Source organism: Vanessa atalanta, chromosome 14 (assembly GCF_905147765.1).
Source record: "Vanessa atalanta chromosome 14, ilVanAtal1.2, whole genome shotgun sequence".
In the NCBI taxonomy this organism is placed as follows: Eukaryota; Metazoa; Arthropoda; class Insecta; order Lepidoptera; family Nymphalidae; genus Vanessa; species Vanessa atalanta.
In genome coordinates, this window is record NC_061884.1 from 2,808,228 (window position 1) to 2,824,302 (window position 16,075).

Consider the following 16,075-nt stretch of genomic DNA (forward strand, 5'->3'; position numbering starts at 1 on the left):
GTGCTTGCCCAGGACTCGAACTCAAAATCGCCAGTTAAGATTCACGTGCTGTAATCACTGGTCCATTTCATTCATTAATCAAAGATCAAGCCCTTTCAAACGTGCTTGATCCTTTAGCTTTGCATAGAGATTTTGGATCACTCTGCATCTTCTACTGCATTTTTCACTGGAAATGTTCCGAGGAATTCTTTGAATTAATCCTGGTTGTTGAATTTTACCTTTGGACATCGCGTCAAAATTCCAAGTTTCACCTGCACCACCTAGATGTCCGAAAATCCACAACAGCTCTATTTTTATGGTATTTTCTGCCGCGCACCAACCAACCAAATCCATGATGTGGGAAAAGAGCGTACATGTTTTCCGTCCATTGGTGGAAAGAATATCAATTCACGTTTCTCTATATTTCTAATTGAAAACTGTTTAACGGAAAAGCGAAAAGAAAAATCCCTCTTTGTCATAATTTTACTGGCTAGCTTGTAACCCGAGTCTGAACATCAACAGAAAAGCACTAGAGAAATGTTATATTCATGTCAATGATATAAATGTCCCAGTGTGGGGCTAAGGCCTCCTCTACTTTTGCAGAGGTTTCGAACTTATTTTATCACGTTACTCCAATACTGTCTGGTAAATACGCATGTGGCAGAATTTTAATGAAATTTGACACATACACTTTTTCTCACGATGATCCTTCGCAGCACGAGCGCACAAATTAAGCACATAAAAATTCAGTTTTGCCTGCCTGGTTTTGAACCCGCAATCATCGGCTATAATGCACGCGTTATGAGCACTAGGTTATCACCGCTTATGTAATGATATTATCGGACAAAATATTATTATTATATAATATTTGTTACGATTTCACACACGATCAACCAGAAAGCATTTTCTTAATTATCTAAGAATAAGCGTCGATCAAAGATACATCGATTCATACCGTAGCGCTTCATATTTGAATTCATTATAATTAGCCTAGTAGAAAATACATATATGTTTTAAATTAAATATAAATGTGGCTGTTTTTATCAATATTATTGTTATTTATTCCGCATCTGAAGATAATATCACTCTTAAACGAAAAAAAAATATTATCTCACCGAACGTAAGAGTTCCTTGAACTGTAAAGCGAGAGATATTTTATCTTAAGATAAAATATTAGAGTGTCTTTCTCGTGTACGACACGCTAACTGTGGCAATATATGACCAAAATATATAATTATTTATCGTTATAAGCAGGATCAGTTAATACGTCGACAGCATTTGGTTTCGGAAAGTCGACTGACATAAACGCGCTTAAGTTTTTTTTTTTTGTTTTTTCATTTTGATAAAGGAAGTTTTTTGACTCTTTGAAATATTTTTAAAAAAGTACAGGCTTATAATATTATTAAAAATATTTTTAATTCGTCATTATGCAATTGATTTAGGTTAAGTTTAAATTACGCTATAATTTACTTGCGGTTTTTCCATCACATATTTGTCTGCTACAAAGCTTAAGTGTATTTTTTTTTTAATTTGTTAAGCACGTAAGTATTGTGTTATTCAGCATCAAGTACAGTGAAAATATTTGTCGAGATGTCGAAAATTGTGTTTAAAATTAATGATATACAATACGAAGGTAAGTAAATATAAAATTATTTTTTTCAGAATTAGTATTAAATAATTGAACGTTATAAAAATTTATTTTTTAATATTTATATCTTCTTATCAAATTAGAAAGAAAGATTTGTAGCTTATTAACCCCGTGCAACCCGGGGATGTTTTAGTGAAATTTATGGGAAGCATATTAATACTACGTATTATTATAGACCGCGATCCACTTTTTTAAAAACAATAAAAAAAAACCAAACTTAAAAATATTTTTCTTTTAATTTTAGCTGATGGAAGATACGGCCCAGATGTATCGTTGAACGAGTTTATAAGGAACGTTGCAGATCTCCGGGGTACTAAAGTGATGTGTCAAGAGGGGGGATGTGGGGCTTGTATCGTTGCCGTACGGGCCCCGCTGCCACCTACAAATGAAATAAAATTATTTTCTGTTAATTCCGTAAGTAATTAATTTAATCCTTTAAAAATCGAATGGAATAGCACAAATTATATCAATTAGAATATTACTGAGAGCCGAGATGGCCCAGTGGTTAGAACGGGTGCATCTTAACCGATAATTTCGGGTTCAAACCCAGGCAGGCACCACTGAATTTTCATGTGCTTAATTTGTGTTTATAATTCATCTCGCGCTCGGCGGTGAACCAAAACATCGCGAGGAAACCTGCATATGTCTAATTTCAACGAAATTCTGCCACATGTGTATGCCACCAACCCGCATTAAAGCAGCGTGGTGGAATATGCTCCAAACCTTCTCCTCAAAGGGAGAGGAGGCTTTGGTTCAGCAGTGGGAAATTTACAGGCTGCTAATGTGAACCCGAAATCATCGGTTAAGATGCGCGCGTTCTAACCACTGGGCCATCTCGGCTCTAAAATAAATATACTAAAACTATGGTTTATGTAAAATAATATTTGTAAAGAGTTTAATTAATTGTTTCAGTGTCTTGTATCGATCTTGTCATGTCAAAATTGGGAAATAACAACGGTAGAAGGTATTGGGAATAGAACAATTGGCTATCACGAAATACAGACAAGACTGGCAAAATTTAATGGCACCCAGTGTGGGTATTGTACTCCCGGATGGATAATGAATATGTACAGGTAATGCTTTATGAGGTCTTTTCTTTTCATAATACGATAGAATAGGAGTGAGGGAGAAAGAAGATTAATAGATGTTTTCTTTTTGCAATTTTTGCTCTTTGCTAAAAAAAACCATCGATAAATAAAGTCTACTTTTTTAAAAATGTCAAGGAGTTTTGCATAAATCTCGTGATGATATGTAGAAGACCACTTAACACAAATAAAGAGCTGTACACATAGTGGAACACTACAACTGTCCGTAATCCATTCTGTATATTTCAGAATTTAACAGTTTTACTATGATAGGATGGTTAATCTGGCTCGGCTGAAAGACTTCAGGACCAGACCAAGGTTTTCTAAGACTTGGGACCGTAACCACTTCTAAACTTTATTTTTTTGCATTCATACTGCAACTCTGATTAAACATTTAAATAGACTGTCAAAGCAGAGAAAATGTCAAAAATAATAGTGGCCAACAGTTACGACGTATCTGTCACGCACACCAAGATAATAAAGATTACCCGATTCTTTCAGTTCTTTAGTGTGACATTCTATCTAGGTATATAAATGATCTAAGCAAATTTTATGCAATGAGTCATACTTCGTATTACATTCGTAATTTAAATGTCATTTCAATTAAACTTACATTACGAGGGATAAAAAATACAAAATATTATAAATGAGATTCTTAAATATATTGCCAAATCAACTAGTCATTCTCTAAACTACACAAAGTTGATCGATGTGATCATCTTCAAAACACATTCAAGGCAACGTTGTAAAAAAATATACAACATTAAATAAATATTAAATTGACAGTAGGTTGGCAAATGTTTAACAATAATAATTATTCGAAATACAATAATAGAATATTTACCTGATGACACACATATTACATTTATATTTTGGAGGTCTACTAAAAATAAACACATTAACTTAAAAATTCAGACAGTGATTTGAAATCGTGATTCGTAACTTTTGTGTCCATGTTGTTTGTTTAATTTCTCATTGCTCTGTTATAATTGTATTCCATACAAGATATATAATTAAATGATTCTTTATTCACTATTTTAATTACTAATTCTAGTATATAATTCGTCTTTGTGCTAGGGCCAAGGATTTCGAAGCAACTATGGTCACGCTAAGGAAGTTTACAAATCAAGATAGTTAATTCTCAGCATTATCAGTTCCTCGAACATTGTAATATTCCGCTATGTTAGCGTCAATATCACGTGTTAAAAGTTATATACCATCGCAAAAAATTTACTCCTAGGGATTATTTGGGGCAGTATCTTTCTAGATGTAGAGGGTGGTTACATTGTTACAACACAAATGTATTTTCTCTGTGCTTGCTTGCATGAAACAGGAAACATGAAATTTGTTTGTTTTCTCATGATATGTTAAAATGAAAATTGTCTAAAAATCAACTTAGTCTATATATATATATATATATTTAACAAGATTTTAATCTTGAAACGTCAAATGGTTATCTGTTTACAAAATATATAATTTGTATAAAAACCTAGCAGGATGTTATGATAACGCCGCAGAAATATCATGAATTATTTACATGCCATCAAATGTTACGAGATCATATCTAATAACAATTATTATAATGATTATGTTGCTATTATTAAAAATATTAAAGGAGACCAATTGAGAATAATATTGACATGATAAATTAACTACATTAATTATTATTACCCTGAAGCTTAGTATATAATTTACAAATATCAGTCTCAAACTTTCCTTTAAAAATATCCAAGTAAAAAAGGAACAGCCTATGACCTCATTAATTTCATTATACCACGCCTCTCCGGCGGAAGTTACGCATATTTATTCGATACATGTATGTTTCTAACAACATTTTCCACAAACAAAATAAGAACTTGAAAACTCACTGCTACTTGACTAGGTTCGCTGAACCTGAACCCTTTAATTAAGATTTACTTTTAGTAACAACGGGACCATATTAGCAAAAAAATCCCTTCTTGTTACATTTCAAAAACGAGTAAACAAAGAAGTACTTCATCAAATAAATACCATAACACAAGTTTAACAAATAACATATTGTTGCAGTCTTTATGAATCAAAGAATACAAAAGTCAATTCAAAGGAAATAGAGAACTCATTCGCTGGCAATATATGCAGATGTACTGGATATCGACCTATAGCAGACGCTTTTAAAAGTTTCGCAGCAGATGCCGATAAGAGCTTACTAAACAAATTACAAGATATAGAAGACTTGGGTTTCTTTAAATCGTGTGCTGTTAAGTGCACGCAAGAAAATGATTGGTGTATCTTAGATAAAGCTAGTTATAATGAGATGATAGAAGTTGAAAGTGGAAATCACAAATGGTTTAAGGTCTACAGTTTAAGTGATGTGTTTAAAGCAATAGAGGGATGTCATGACTATAAATTGATCGCTGGAAATACTGGACAAGGTAAAATTATAACGTTTTTTTTTTTGACAATAGTTGGACATAATAAGACTATTATATTATATAATAGCTTCATTTAAATAGTTGTTTTTTGTGTAAGTGATTGTGACATCATCTTCTGCAATGAGTTTTTCTTACAATAGTTCCACGGTATCAACTCGTATATGTTTCTGAATGTGATAACATTCAATTCAATCTTTCATTACTTCCAGATGTAGAACAATTTCAAAATGTATACATGTTTAAAGGGATGAACTTTTTTCAGGTGTATACCACATAACAGGATATCCTAAGAACGTTATAGATATTTTCAACGTGTCAGAATTAAAGGGATATACAATAGATGTAAATTTAATATTAGGAGCTGGTATGACATTATCGGATATGATGGATGTTTTTATTAAATTAGCAAGTGAAAATGAAGATTTTTCATATTTGAAAAAATTTCATAATCATATGGACTTAGTTGCGCATGTACCCGTCAGAAATGTAAGTAAATCGGAAAGAGTATTTTAAGAAATAACTGCGTTAGGTCAAATGTACAATTTAAAACTTCATAAAATCAAATGTTTTTTGACGTAATTTATTTAAAATTATATTTATTTAGCTGTTAAGTTAATCATTGATAACCATGGAATCAGTATTTAAAGAAAATGAATATTTTATTATAAAAACGTAAATACAGGATCAGTTTTAATATTATGTTTAATTTGTAAGTGATTAAGCTTTTTAATTGACTTTTAAATATTATAATTCAAATGCTTTTCAGTATTTTTCATAAAAACAATATGAGCAAGGCTCACGCTTGCATTTTTATTGAAAAAAAATTCATTCATTCGGTTTTGTTGAGATAACATATTAAATTATCTCATATAGGTAAATAAAAGTAAACATAATTAAACCAAAAAAAATTTAATTGAAAATAAAGATTTTTTAGGTGTAAATGTTATAGTCACAATATGAGCTTATTTTAAATCCTATTTAATTGACAAAATGATACTACTACATTTTTATTTCAGATTGGTACTATTGGAGGAAATTTATACATGAAGTTTGTTAATAATGAGTTCCCATCTGATCTTTTTCTACTTTTTGAAACTGTTGGAGCTATGATAACTATCGGTAAAGTTCCAATCAAGATTTAAACTTTTAAAATTAGTACTCGATGTTTTAAATTTATATTTTATGATTTTAATTAAAAAAGTTATTTAATGTCTCATTTTTTCTAGCTGATGCTCCCAATAAGTCGGACACCGTGACTCTAATGGATTTTCTTAAACTTGACATGAAGGGTAAAATCATTGTAAATGTTATGTTACCGCCACTATCGCAATGTTGTTTTGTCAAAACCTTTAAAGTAAGTATCCTGTTACATATTTAATTATTCAGCCTTTTGCCGTCCACTGCACGAAAGCCCCCCATAGAACACCAACCATTCTGATCTTGGGCAGCTCGCATCCATCCCGTACCTGCCACCTTTTTTAAATCGTCCTTTCACCTCACCTCCTACAATACGTTGAACACGCTTAATTTCCACTCTATCACGTCTCGGCTCCATTGCCAATCAAGACGTCAAGCAATTTATACTTACGTTACGTTAGTAAGCAAAGGGGCATAGTTTTAACTAATATAACATTATTTTAAATGGTAGAAAAGTGTAACGGATGAGTTTTTTGGAATGTAGATTATACCGAAAAGAACCGAGCAATGCTGAGCCAACCTCAAAAATAGACTTAATAACGAACCAAACCATAAATTTTATCTATGAAACATTTTTCCAGATTATGCCTCGATCCCAAAACGCGCATGCGATAATTAATTCTGGTTTTCTTTTTAAATTTAAACATGATCAAGGAATACTTGAAAAGGCAAAAATAGTCTATGGAAATGTTAATCCGAAATTTGTTCATGCTACTAAAACTGAAGAAGCTTTAAAAGATAAAGATCCTTTCGCTGATGATGTATTGAAAAAAACTCTTGAAACTTTGTACGAAGAAATCGATCCAGATACAGCGCCGCCAGAACCATCATCTGAGTATAGGAAACTATTAGCTGTGTCTCTGTATTATAAGGTAAACACTTTAAATATAAATTTAAACATTCATCCGCAATTTACATTATATTAAATACAATATTGCATTTTAGCAATTTAAATAATATTTTAAGTAATAATTATGAAAGAGATAGAAGAATAAAGGACTTAATGACCTAGATTTGTTGGTATTCAAATACAATATAATCTATATGCTCTGTAAATTTTTCCTTTTCTATCTGCATGATCTTTTTCTCTTGTATAAAATATCTAAGTTGTTATTGTGTGCTACCAAAAGCAATTTGCCTTTATAATTTAACAGAATTCAACAGAATAAAACGTAAGCTTTATAATTTAACAGAGTTTATGATAAATTAAGCCAGAGATTTCTATACGACATTGATAAAATGGTTTTTTCCTATTACATTTTTAAGACAAGTCATATTAATAATGTGAAAATAATTCCCTTTTGAGACTATGCGCTATTAATCAAAACAAAATGCTCAAAATTTAAGTCATATTCTCATTTTAACATTATGAAAATTTATTAATTTCGTATTTTCGCTAATACATTAAACTTAATACTAAAACGTTGATAATAGACGATACATCTTAAACGATTTATATATTAAAATTATAGTAACTAACGAACATTTGTTTTTATAGATTTATAAAGAATGAAAAATTAATAATTAAAACCGTTTTTATTTAACATTTCTGAAAACATAAAAATGTTTTAGGCGATCCTCAGTTTATGCCCCGAAACAAAAATGGATAAAACATATCGTTCTGGCGGAGACATTATTAAACGACACACTTCAAAGGGAATGCAATCATACGATACAGATGAAAGTGTTTGGCCATTAAACAAACCCGTGCCGAAATTAGAGGCATTGGTTCAATGTAGTGGCGAGGGTACATTTGCCAATGACTTGCCATCACAAACGAATGAAGTTTTTGGTGCCTTTGTAACAGCTGATGTTAACCCGGGTAGTGTTATAGCTGGGTTTGATACAACGGACGCTCTTGTGAGTAGATTCTGCGACGAGAACTCCACTCTCATTATTTATGCAACTAAAATATAACATGATTTTAAGTCAAAATTATTTAAATGTATTTCAGAAGATTCCTGGCGTAATAGCTTTTTACGCCGCTAAAGATATACCCGGAAAAAATAACTTTACCCCTATTAATGCCATATTGCATTCAGAGGAGGAAATCTTGTGCTCAAAAGACGTAAAATTTAATGGTCAACCTGTTGGTATAATTGTGGCTAATAGAGAGAAAATAGCAACAAATGCTGCTAAGCTTGTCAAAATAAAATATGAACCAATATCTACCAAAAAACCACTTTTAACAGTTCACGACGTTTTAATGTCAACAGAAAAAGAAAGAATATCTTTAGATAAGATGGTAGAACCAACTGACATTGGTAATGACGTTAAAAAAGTTATCAGTGATAAAGTGATTTTCGAATCGCAGTATCATTACTATATGGAACCACAAACATGTGTTGTAAAACCATCAGAAGATGGCTTCGAAGTTTATTCTTCAACACAATGGCTTGACCTGACTAATATTGCTATTGCTGAATGTTTAAACGTACCTGTGAATAGGTAAAATATTTGTTGATGATTGATTCCTGCATTTTATATTATTTAAATAATAAGCAACTAAAATATAACACTATACACATTAGATATGTGTCTTAGACAGCATTATATATGACGACCTCCTTGGTCGGGTAGTGTGTACACCGGTTTTCATGGGTACGCTACTCTGAGGTCCCGGGTTCGATTCCCGGCCGAGTCAATGTAGAAAAAGTTCATTAATTTTCTATGTTGTCTTGGGTCTGGGTGTATGTGGTAGCGTCGTTACTTTTGATTTTCCATAACACAAGCTTTAGCTACTTACATTGGGATCAGAGTAATGTATGTGATGTTGTCCAATATTTAATATTTAATATATAAATAAATATATACAAAATGTTCATGAATAAAGGATAGAGAATTTGAATGATCTGAATTTCATTAAAAAAATTACGATCGAATAACTAGTGTGCAAAATGATGTTTACGATAAAAGATATCAGATAGTTTTAAATGTCATATGTACTTGTAAAATAAGATTTCTTTATTCTCATTTCAGTATCAACGTAATAGTACGCAGGGTAGGCGGTGGTTATGGTGGAAAAATTACCAGATCTTCACAAATAGCGTGCGCAGCGGCTTTAGTGTCACAATTACAAGGAAAGCCTTGTCGATTTATTTTACCTCTTCAAACAAATATGAAAATTATTGGAAAACGAGCACCGACTTATTGTAAATTCGAAGTAAGTTTTACTAAAACATTGTAGAAGACTATTCAATCTTATATCATATTATAGAAGACTATTTAGTGAACACGTCCAATTATTCTAAAAGGAAACTAATATAATATTCAAATTACTTAATACTTAATTAGGGCTACTATATCAGCTATTCCACCGCCAAACAACAATACTTGTGTGCCCTCCGGATTGAAGAGTGAGTTAGCCAGTGTAACTACTAGGCATAAGAGATATAATATCTTGGTTCCCAAGTTTGGTGGTGATTGATAATGTAAGGAAAGGTTAATATACCTTACAGCGTCAATATCTATTTTCTATATAAAAAAAAAACTTAGAGAACTCTTGTATGAAAATTTAAATGTATTTATTAATTAGGCAGGGGTAAATGGAACTGGAGAAATACAATACTTAAAAATAAATTATTATCAAGATAACGGTTGCTCTAAGAATGAGAATACTTCTGTAATGACTGTCACTCATCTTCCCAATTGTTATGAATCAAAGCGTTGGCACATTGAAGCGTATGGCGCACTTACGGATACGCCTTCTTCAACTTGGTGTAGAGCGCCTGGTATGTCCTATTTAGTAATTATTGTACTTATTAAATTTAACGTCATACTTTTCTTGTAAAATAAAACTAGAATCGTAAAATATGTAATTTTTAATAAACTCTTGACTGATTTTTTTTTTCAAAGCTTCAACTGAAGGCATTGCAATCACTGAGATTATAATGGAAAAAATAGCCCACGAGCTGGGTAAAGATGCCATAGAAATTCGACAAGCAAATATGAAAAAAGAAGACAATCCTATCCCCGAACTCATCGAACAACTAAAAAGAGATTCTGACTATGAAACAAGATTACGTGAAGTAGAAGATTTTAATAAATCTAATCGTTGGAGGAAACGGTCACTTAAATTAATGCCGATGAGCTATGAATTGTTTTATTTTGGTCCTTTCAATTCTTTAGTATCGATATATCATGCAGATGGTTCAGTAGTTATAACACATGGTGCTACAGAAATGGGACAAGGCGTTAATACGAAGGTAGCACAAGTGTGTGCTTACATTCTTGGAATTCCGTTAGAAAAAGTTAGTGTTAAACCAACTACCAGTTTTACATCTCCAAACTGTATGCCTACCGGGGGTAGCATAGGAAGCGAGTGTGTAGCCTACGCTACTATGAAAGCTTGTGAAATTTTATTAGATCGAATAAAACCTATAAAAGATAAAATGAATGATGCTACTTGGAAAGAAATTGTAGCAGAAGCGTTTATTTCTGGAGTTAATTTACAAGCTACATACATGTATTCCACTAAGGACCCTATAAAGCCCTATGATATTTCTGGCGTTGTAGCTTTGGAAGTAGAAGTTGACATTTTAACTGGGAATCATGATGTCCGAAGAGTGGATCTGTTAGAAGATACTGGCAGAAGCTTGAGTCCAGAGATCGACGTTGCACAGGTAATGCCAATTTTTATAATAACTGTCGCGGTATAATATCATATTTGAACTCAAAATTTTCTTTCAAACTGGCTACTTAATAACACTATCTTCGAAATCGAGCTGAGTTTTGATCTGATTTCTGGGTCATACACTGCTTTGCAACGTTTAATCGCTGTAAATTTTTGTCCAACAATTTCAAAATAGAGATTTTTGAAACCTTAAATTTTATGTTTGTTTTGTTTAATTTATTTCTTTATTGTCAGTCGATAAATAAAATAGTCCTCAAAATAAATTGAAAAATAAAAATATGTTTTTTTTTTAAGTGTAATAAATATTTGTCGTAGATTGAGGGTGCGTTTGTAATGGGATTAGGATACTGGACGTCAGAGAAAATTGTTTATGATGAGAAAACAGGGGAACTTTTAACGGATCGCACATGGACATATAAACCTCCCGGCATCAAAGATATACCAGCCGATTTCAGAATATATTTCAGACGAAACTCTACTAATACACTTGGAGTGTTACAATCGAAAGGTATTCAAATTACTTATTAAAAAATAAACTTGTAAGTGCTTACAATAAAATTTTTGATAGTAAAATAGATGTTTCCTGCGCCATACGTGATACTTTTAAAACGTTTATCTTTATTAAGCTCATAGTCGAAATCTTTAAGCATAACGTTTACAGACAGTAATTGTCCTCCCGAACGTGAAAACTAGTTTTTAATTGCCCGGATTGAACAGATAGAAAAAAATAAAAATTTTGTTTAAAAACATTTAAGAATATAATCGACGCTTCAATTATCTATGATATCCCTAATATAAATATCCTGTTTGTATAGGTATATACAAATATTTATATACACATTATGACTCTGATCGAAATACATATGATAATCACTGATGATAAATAATTTTGATAAAAATAGACCAAGAACCCAAACTAAATGAAAAGGGTCATCAAATATTGACTTTACATAATTATACCAACTCTTTGGGCACATTTAATCCTCATAAATTCAGGATCATTGAACATTTGTCAAATATATTCGACATTAGATTTAGTAGTGGGCTTGGTCGCAAATAACGTTCGCGTGGGTTTGACACGGTTAAAGTACAAAAACATATAAATTGACAAATAAATTGGCATTCGTGCGTAGTGCCTTCGTCGCTATTAGTTTTGTCATATATTTACAACTAGTTTTCGCCCGCAGCTCCTCCCTCCTATAAAAAGAAGGGAGTAGCAAAACATCCTATGTAGTATCCCAGACTATCTATCTTTAATCTATCTTTGTGCCAAATTTAATTGAGATCTGTGCAGCCGGTCTAGCATCATTGAGTAAGAAATATCCATACAGTACACAGTTCGGTTAGGACGATATTATTATTTCAGTATGTCTTTTACCCAAATACCCAAATGTTATATTTAATTTTATTCTAATAATTAAGTTATACGTAAAAATATACTTTATCAAGATAATTATTTAAATGAATAGAGGTTATAAATCACAGATTGAAGCAAAAATAACGATTTCGTTGTGATCCCAAAATGTAAATTTATTTGACATAATATCCATTAACGAATATATAATAATAAGAATTAAAAGCTTAAATTCAATTTCAGCAACTGGTGAGCCCGCTTTATGCCTTGCCGCTGTCATCACGCATGCTCTCCGTGAAGCGGTGAGATCAGCTCGATTGGATGCAGGATATGAAGACAATTGGATCAATATTGGTATGTGGCGTGGCGGGTGTTAGGTGTAAGACAGTAGCTTACGTCCTTGCTTCGGGGTTCAAGCTTGCTTCAAACTTATATTCATAAATTTTATCAAATTCGGTTCAGTAGTTTGTCGGTGAAAGCGTAACAGGCAGACAGAGAGACAGGCAAAGTTACTTTAGTATTTATAATATTAGAATAGATTCTTCTGTACGTGTGAATCTCAATGAAGTCCTCCTAGACGACTGCACCAATTTTGATAATTTTCTGTATGTGTTGATTTATATTGAATTTCATGAGTCTTTTAATAAAAAATCTTTTAAACGAAGTCAGGACGAGCAGCTAGTCCACTATAAGTTTAACACAAACCTTTGAGATATAACACTAGTTCACGGATATTAACAATAAAATATTTTCCTCTTTTTCCGACCTCTCATGAGAGTAATATAATTTTTTCCGGATGGATACAGATACTTTATTTGACGACTGTCAAAACGATTGCTATTGCAAACATTACTTGACCAGGAAACATGGCAAAAGTATGGAATAATTTCATTGGGAAATATTAGGAAGTTAGCCCTTATATGTAAAATATAAGTTATATACAAAAAAATGTTCTTATAATTGCGAATTTCTCTAGTCAAAAATCGAACCAGATACGACGCTGGACTATATGTATGCGTCATTTAGAAATTATTTTGGAATCAATATCACTGTTTGAAATAAAGAACATGCTTACGTATTTTATATATATGTCTTCACAACTACATATAAAATATGAACGTGAATATTGTCAAGTCTTTATCACTGACACTTTTAAACTCAATCTTCCAAAAATTGGACCTTAATAATAATAATTCTTAAGTGCCAAATTAGAAATTCAATTTTAATACTTAATACCTTACAAAATGAACCAAACTATGTAGTTGCAGCCGAAATACTGAATGGTGTTCTTTATTATTTTATACATTTCAGAAAATCCGTGCACAACCGAGAAAATATTCATGGCAGTGGAGCATAAACTGGAGCATTTCAAATTGAAATAAATCACCTTATATCTTACGTAATAAAAACGTAATTTAAACAAACACTTGTAGAATTGAAGCTCTTCTATATAATGTAACTTGGTATAGCATATTTGTATCTGCTGATGTGTCCTTCTTTCGAACAAAAATAAAGCAACAAATAGACGTATTTTTAAGCATAGAGACGATTCGTTGGATTGGATGGTGAATGTTTAAGTTACTTTTAAATCATAAATAATAGAAGAAAGCAATTGCCCCTTTCGTAATAGTCTGGAAACTTGAACAATTTAAGGTTTAATTTAAGCGATTATAATGAAACTCATTATACTTTTGTTTTGTTGCAATTGGGTATCTCACAACCCAGTAGCGACAGATGGCGCTGATTAAAAATTTCATATTCCTGAATCGCGCTGCCTAGAGATTCACTACCGGATATATATATATAGCCTACTCTAATGGAAGTAGGGTTACCCCACCGACTACGTTCTGAGCTGAGGTGCGATCTCAAAGGCGAGGACGAAGGCTCAAACTTTAAATGGCTAAGTCTTGTACTCGCCCCAACGTCCGGTGACGTTGTAAGAGCCAGTAGGGCCAAAAGCACTACTACATACACTATACAAAAAAAATGGAAGTAGGAAAAAAAAAAAAAACCTTAGACTTACCTATTTTATACGATTTTCCAATCAACTCACCTTTTTGTGCACTACTAAGAGTTTATGATTAATATATCTTTATTTAGAATACAACACTATCACATTTAACTACTTATATCCACTTTTATTTTATTTCCAAAATTCCCATAAGTTTCTTGGAACGTTCAAAACGCCATTTTTTCGCAAATCCATAGTGAATATCATAGATCAGAGAATCAAGCTCTCGACAAATGATATCGCGTCAATATGATATGCTGTCAAATGTTGTTTATTTGGTTTTTTTCCTGTTATCGTTTGAATAGAGTATAGTGTCGATAACGATCAAATCAAATATAATTATTGTAAAGTTAATAGTGGATAGTACTCCTTAGTTACCTACACTATTTGATACCCCATCAAAACTCCGCCGAAAACAACTTTCCCATAAAAAGACACAAAATAATAAATAACCTTACTAAAATCAACTTAAATGTAGATTGGTGGTTGGTTGGATTTGGTGCAGATATTTTTCTGACATGCAAGATGCCACGCGACGTTTCACTGAGCACAAGATAAATAATAAACACAGAATTAGCATCCAAAAATTCAATGGTACCTTGCTTGGATTGAATCCGAAATTATTGGTTATTATTGGTCATTCTCGTGTTTAACAGACGAACTGTCCATGGCGTTGGTTAATTTTCCTATTATTTGATGGAGTTTTGTAATTACATGTGCCTGCTAATTTTTATTCCTAGGTTACATTGAATTCAAAATTTTGGTTTGCAGTTTTCAATTTCTTCTTCTTGTTATTTATCGGTTTTCTTTTTTGGGTTATTGTCAATTGATCTTCTTAATTATTCTTGATTTGATATCTTCTTGATTTGATTGTAAATCTTAGATTCCCAGTTATGGTCTGTATGGTAGTCGACCAGCCAGTATAGTATTCATAATAGATATAACCCCATCGTGGTATGGGGTTATTTCTGACGTTAATCGTTTAGTGAAGATATAGTCCAGTTTTACATGTACATTGGCATAATTAATTATAAAATAAATAAATATATAATGACTGTCTATACTTACTAGTAACATATATATTGTATTATACTGAAGTTAATTCATTTTATTTATGTAAGTTAGAATTAAAATATGTTTATTCAAATTTGTTTTATTCTAAAATTATATTTTTATGATTGTTTCTGCTTTTCCCTCTTCCTCATTCCCCTTTTTCTCTATGCAGATATTGCATAGGGGCTCTTATATTTTTTTTATAAAATATGTCTCGGGTCACCCGATTTTAAGTGATCACCACAGCCCAAAAACACAACAATTTTTCCAATGCGCCACCAACCTTGGCAACTAAATTGTTATGTGCCTTATACCACTATTGTGTAGTTACAATGGTTCACTCACCCTTCAAAGTATATATGATGAGATGAAGAAGATAATATGATGGTGGTACCTATTCAGGCGGGCTTGAGTAAAGTTCTACCACAAGTAAATATCGATGGTCCTCTACTAGATGACAAAAACTGGGATGCGAATCCTACGATCTTGATGAATGATTATAACCTCACTTTTTAATGATATTCGGGGCAAACGAGCAGGAGGCTCATCTGATGGAAAGTGACTACCGCTGCCCATTTACATCCGCAAGACCGGAGGCATGTAGGTGCGTTACCGGTCTCTTTTCTTGAAGGTTCCCATGTTCGTTTCGGAAAAACAGCCAGCGAAAGACGGTTCCACAAAGTGGTTGAGCGAGGCAAAAAATG

The 16,075-nt window shown here is 32.2% G+C and overlaps 1 protein-coding gene across 1 annotated transcript; it reads left to right on the top strand.

Annotated features, from left to right (window-relative positions):
- The first annotated feature begins 1,496 nt into the window (after positions 1 to 1,496).
- LOC125068680 (indole-3-acetaldehyde oxidase-like) lies at positions 1,497 to 14,314 on the top strand. Its single transcript, XM_047677954.1, has 16 exons — positions 1,497 to 1,612; positions 1,872 to 2,041; positions 2,540 to 2,700; positions 4,759 to 5,123; positions 5,386 to 5,609; positions 6,140 to 6,242; positions 6,350 to 6,477; positions 6,902 to 7,192; positions 7,893 to 8,180; positions 8,275 to 8,768; positions 9,300 to 9,483; positions 9,856 to 10,051; positions 10,176 to 10,942; positions 11,269 to 11,461; positions 12,551 to 12,661; positions 13,619 to 14,314. Exons 1-16 carry the CDS (start codon positions 1,570 to 1,572, stop codon positions 13,687 to 13,689), a joined length of 3,789 nt encoding a protein of 1,262 aa, XP_047533910.1. The 5' UTR covers positions 1,497 to 1,569; the 3' UTR covers positions 13,690 to 14,314.
- The last annotated feature ends 1,761 nt before the right edge of the window (positions 14,315 to 16,075 follow it).

What these genes read in the sequence shown, in the direction of transcription:
- LOC125068680 (XM_047677954.1), top strand. Translation starts at nt 1,570, where the DNA reads ATGTCGAAAATTGTGTTTAAAATTAATGATATACAATACGAAG. An exon ending in TTGATACAACGGACGCTCTT is followed by an intron (nt 8,181 to 8,274) that starts GTGAGTAGATTC and finishes AATGTATTTCAG; the next exon opens with AAGATTCCTGGCGTAATAGC. An exon ending in CAGAGATCGACGTTGCACAG is followed by an intron (nt 10,943 to 11,268) that starts GTAATGCCAATT and finishes TATTTGTCGTAG; the next exon opens with ATTGAGGGTGCGTTTGTAAT.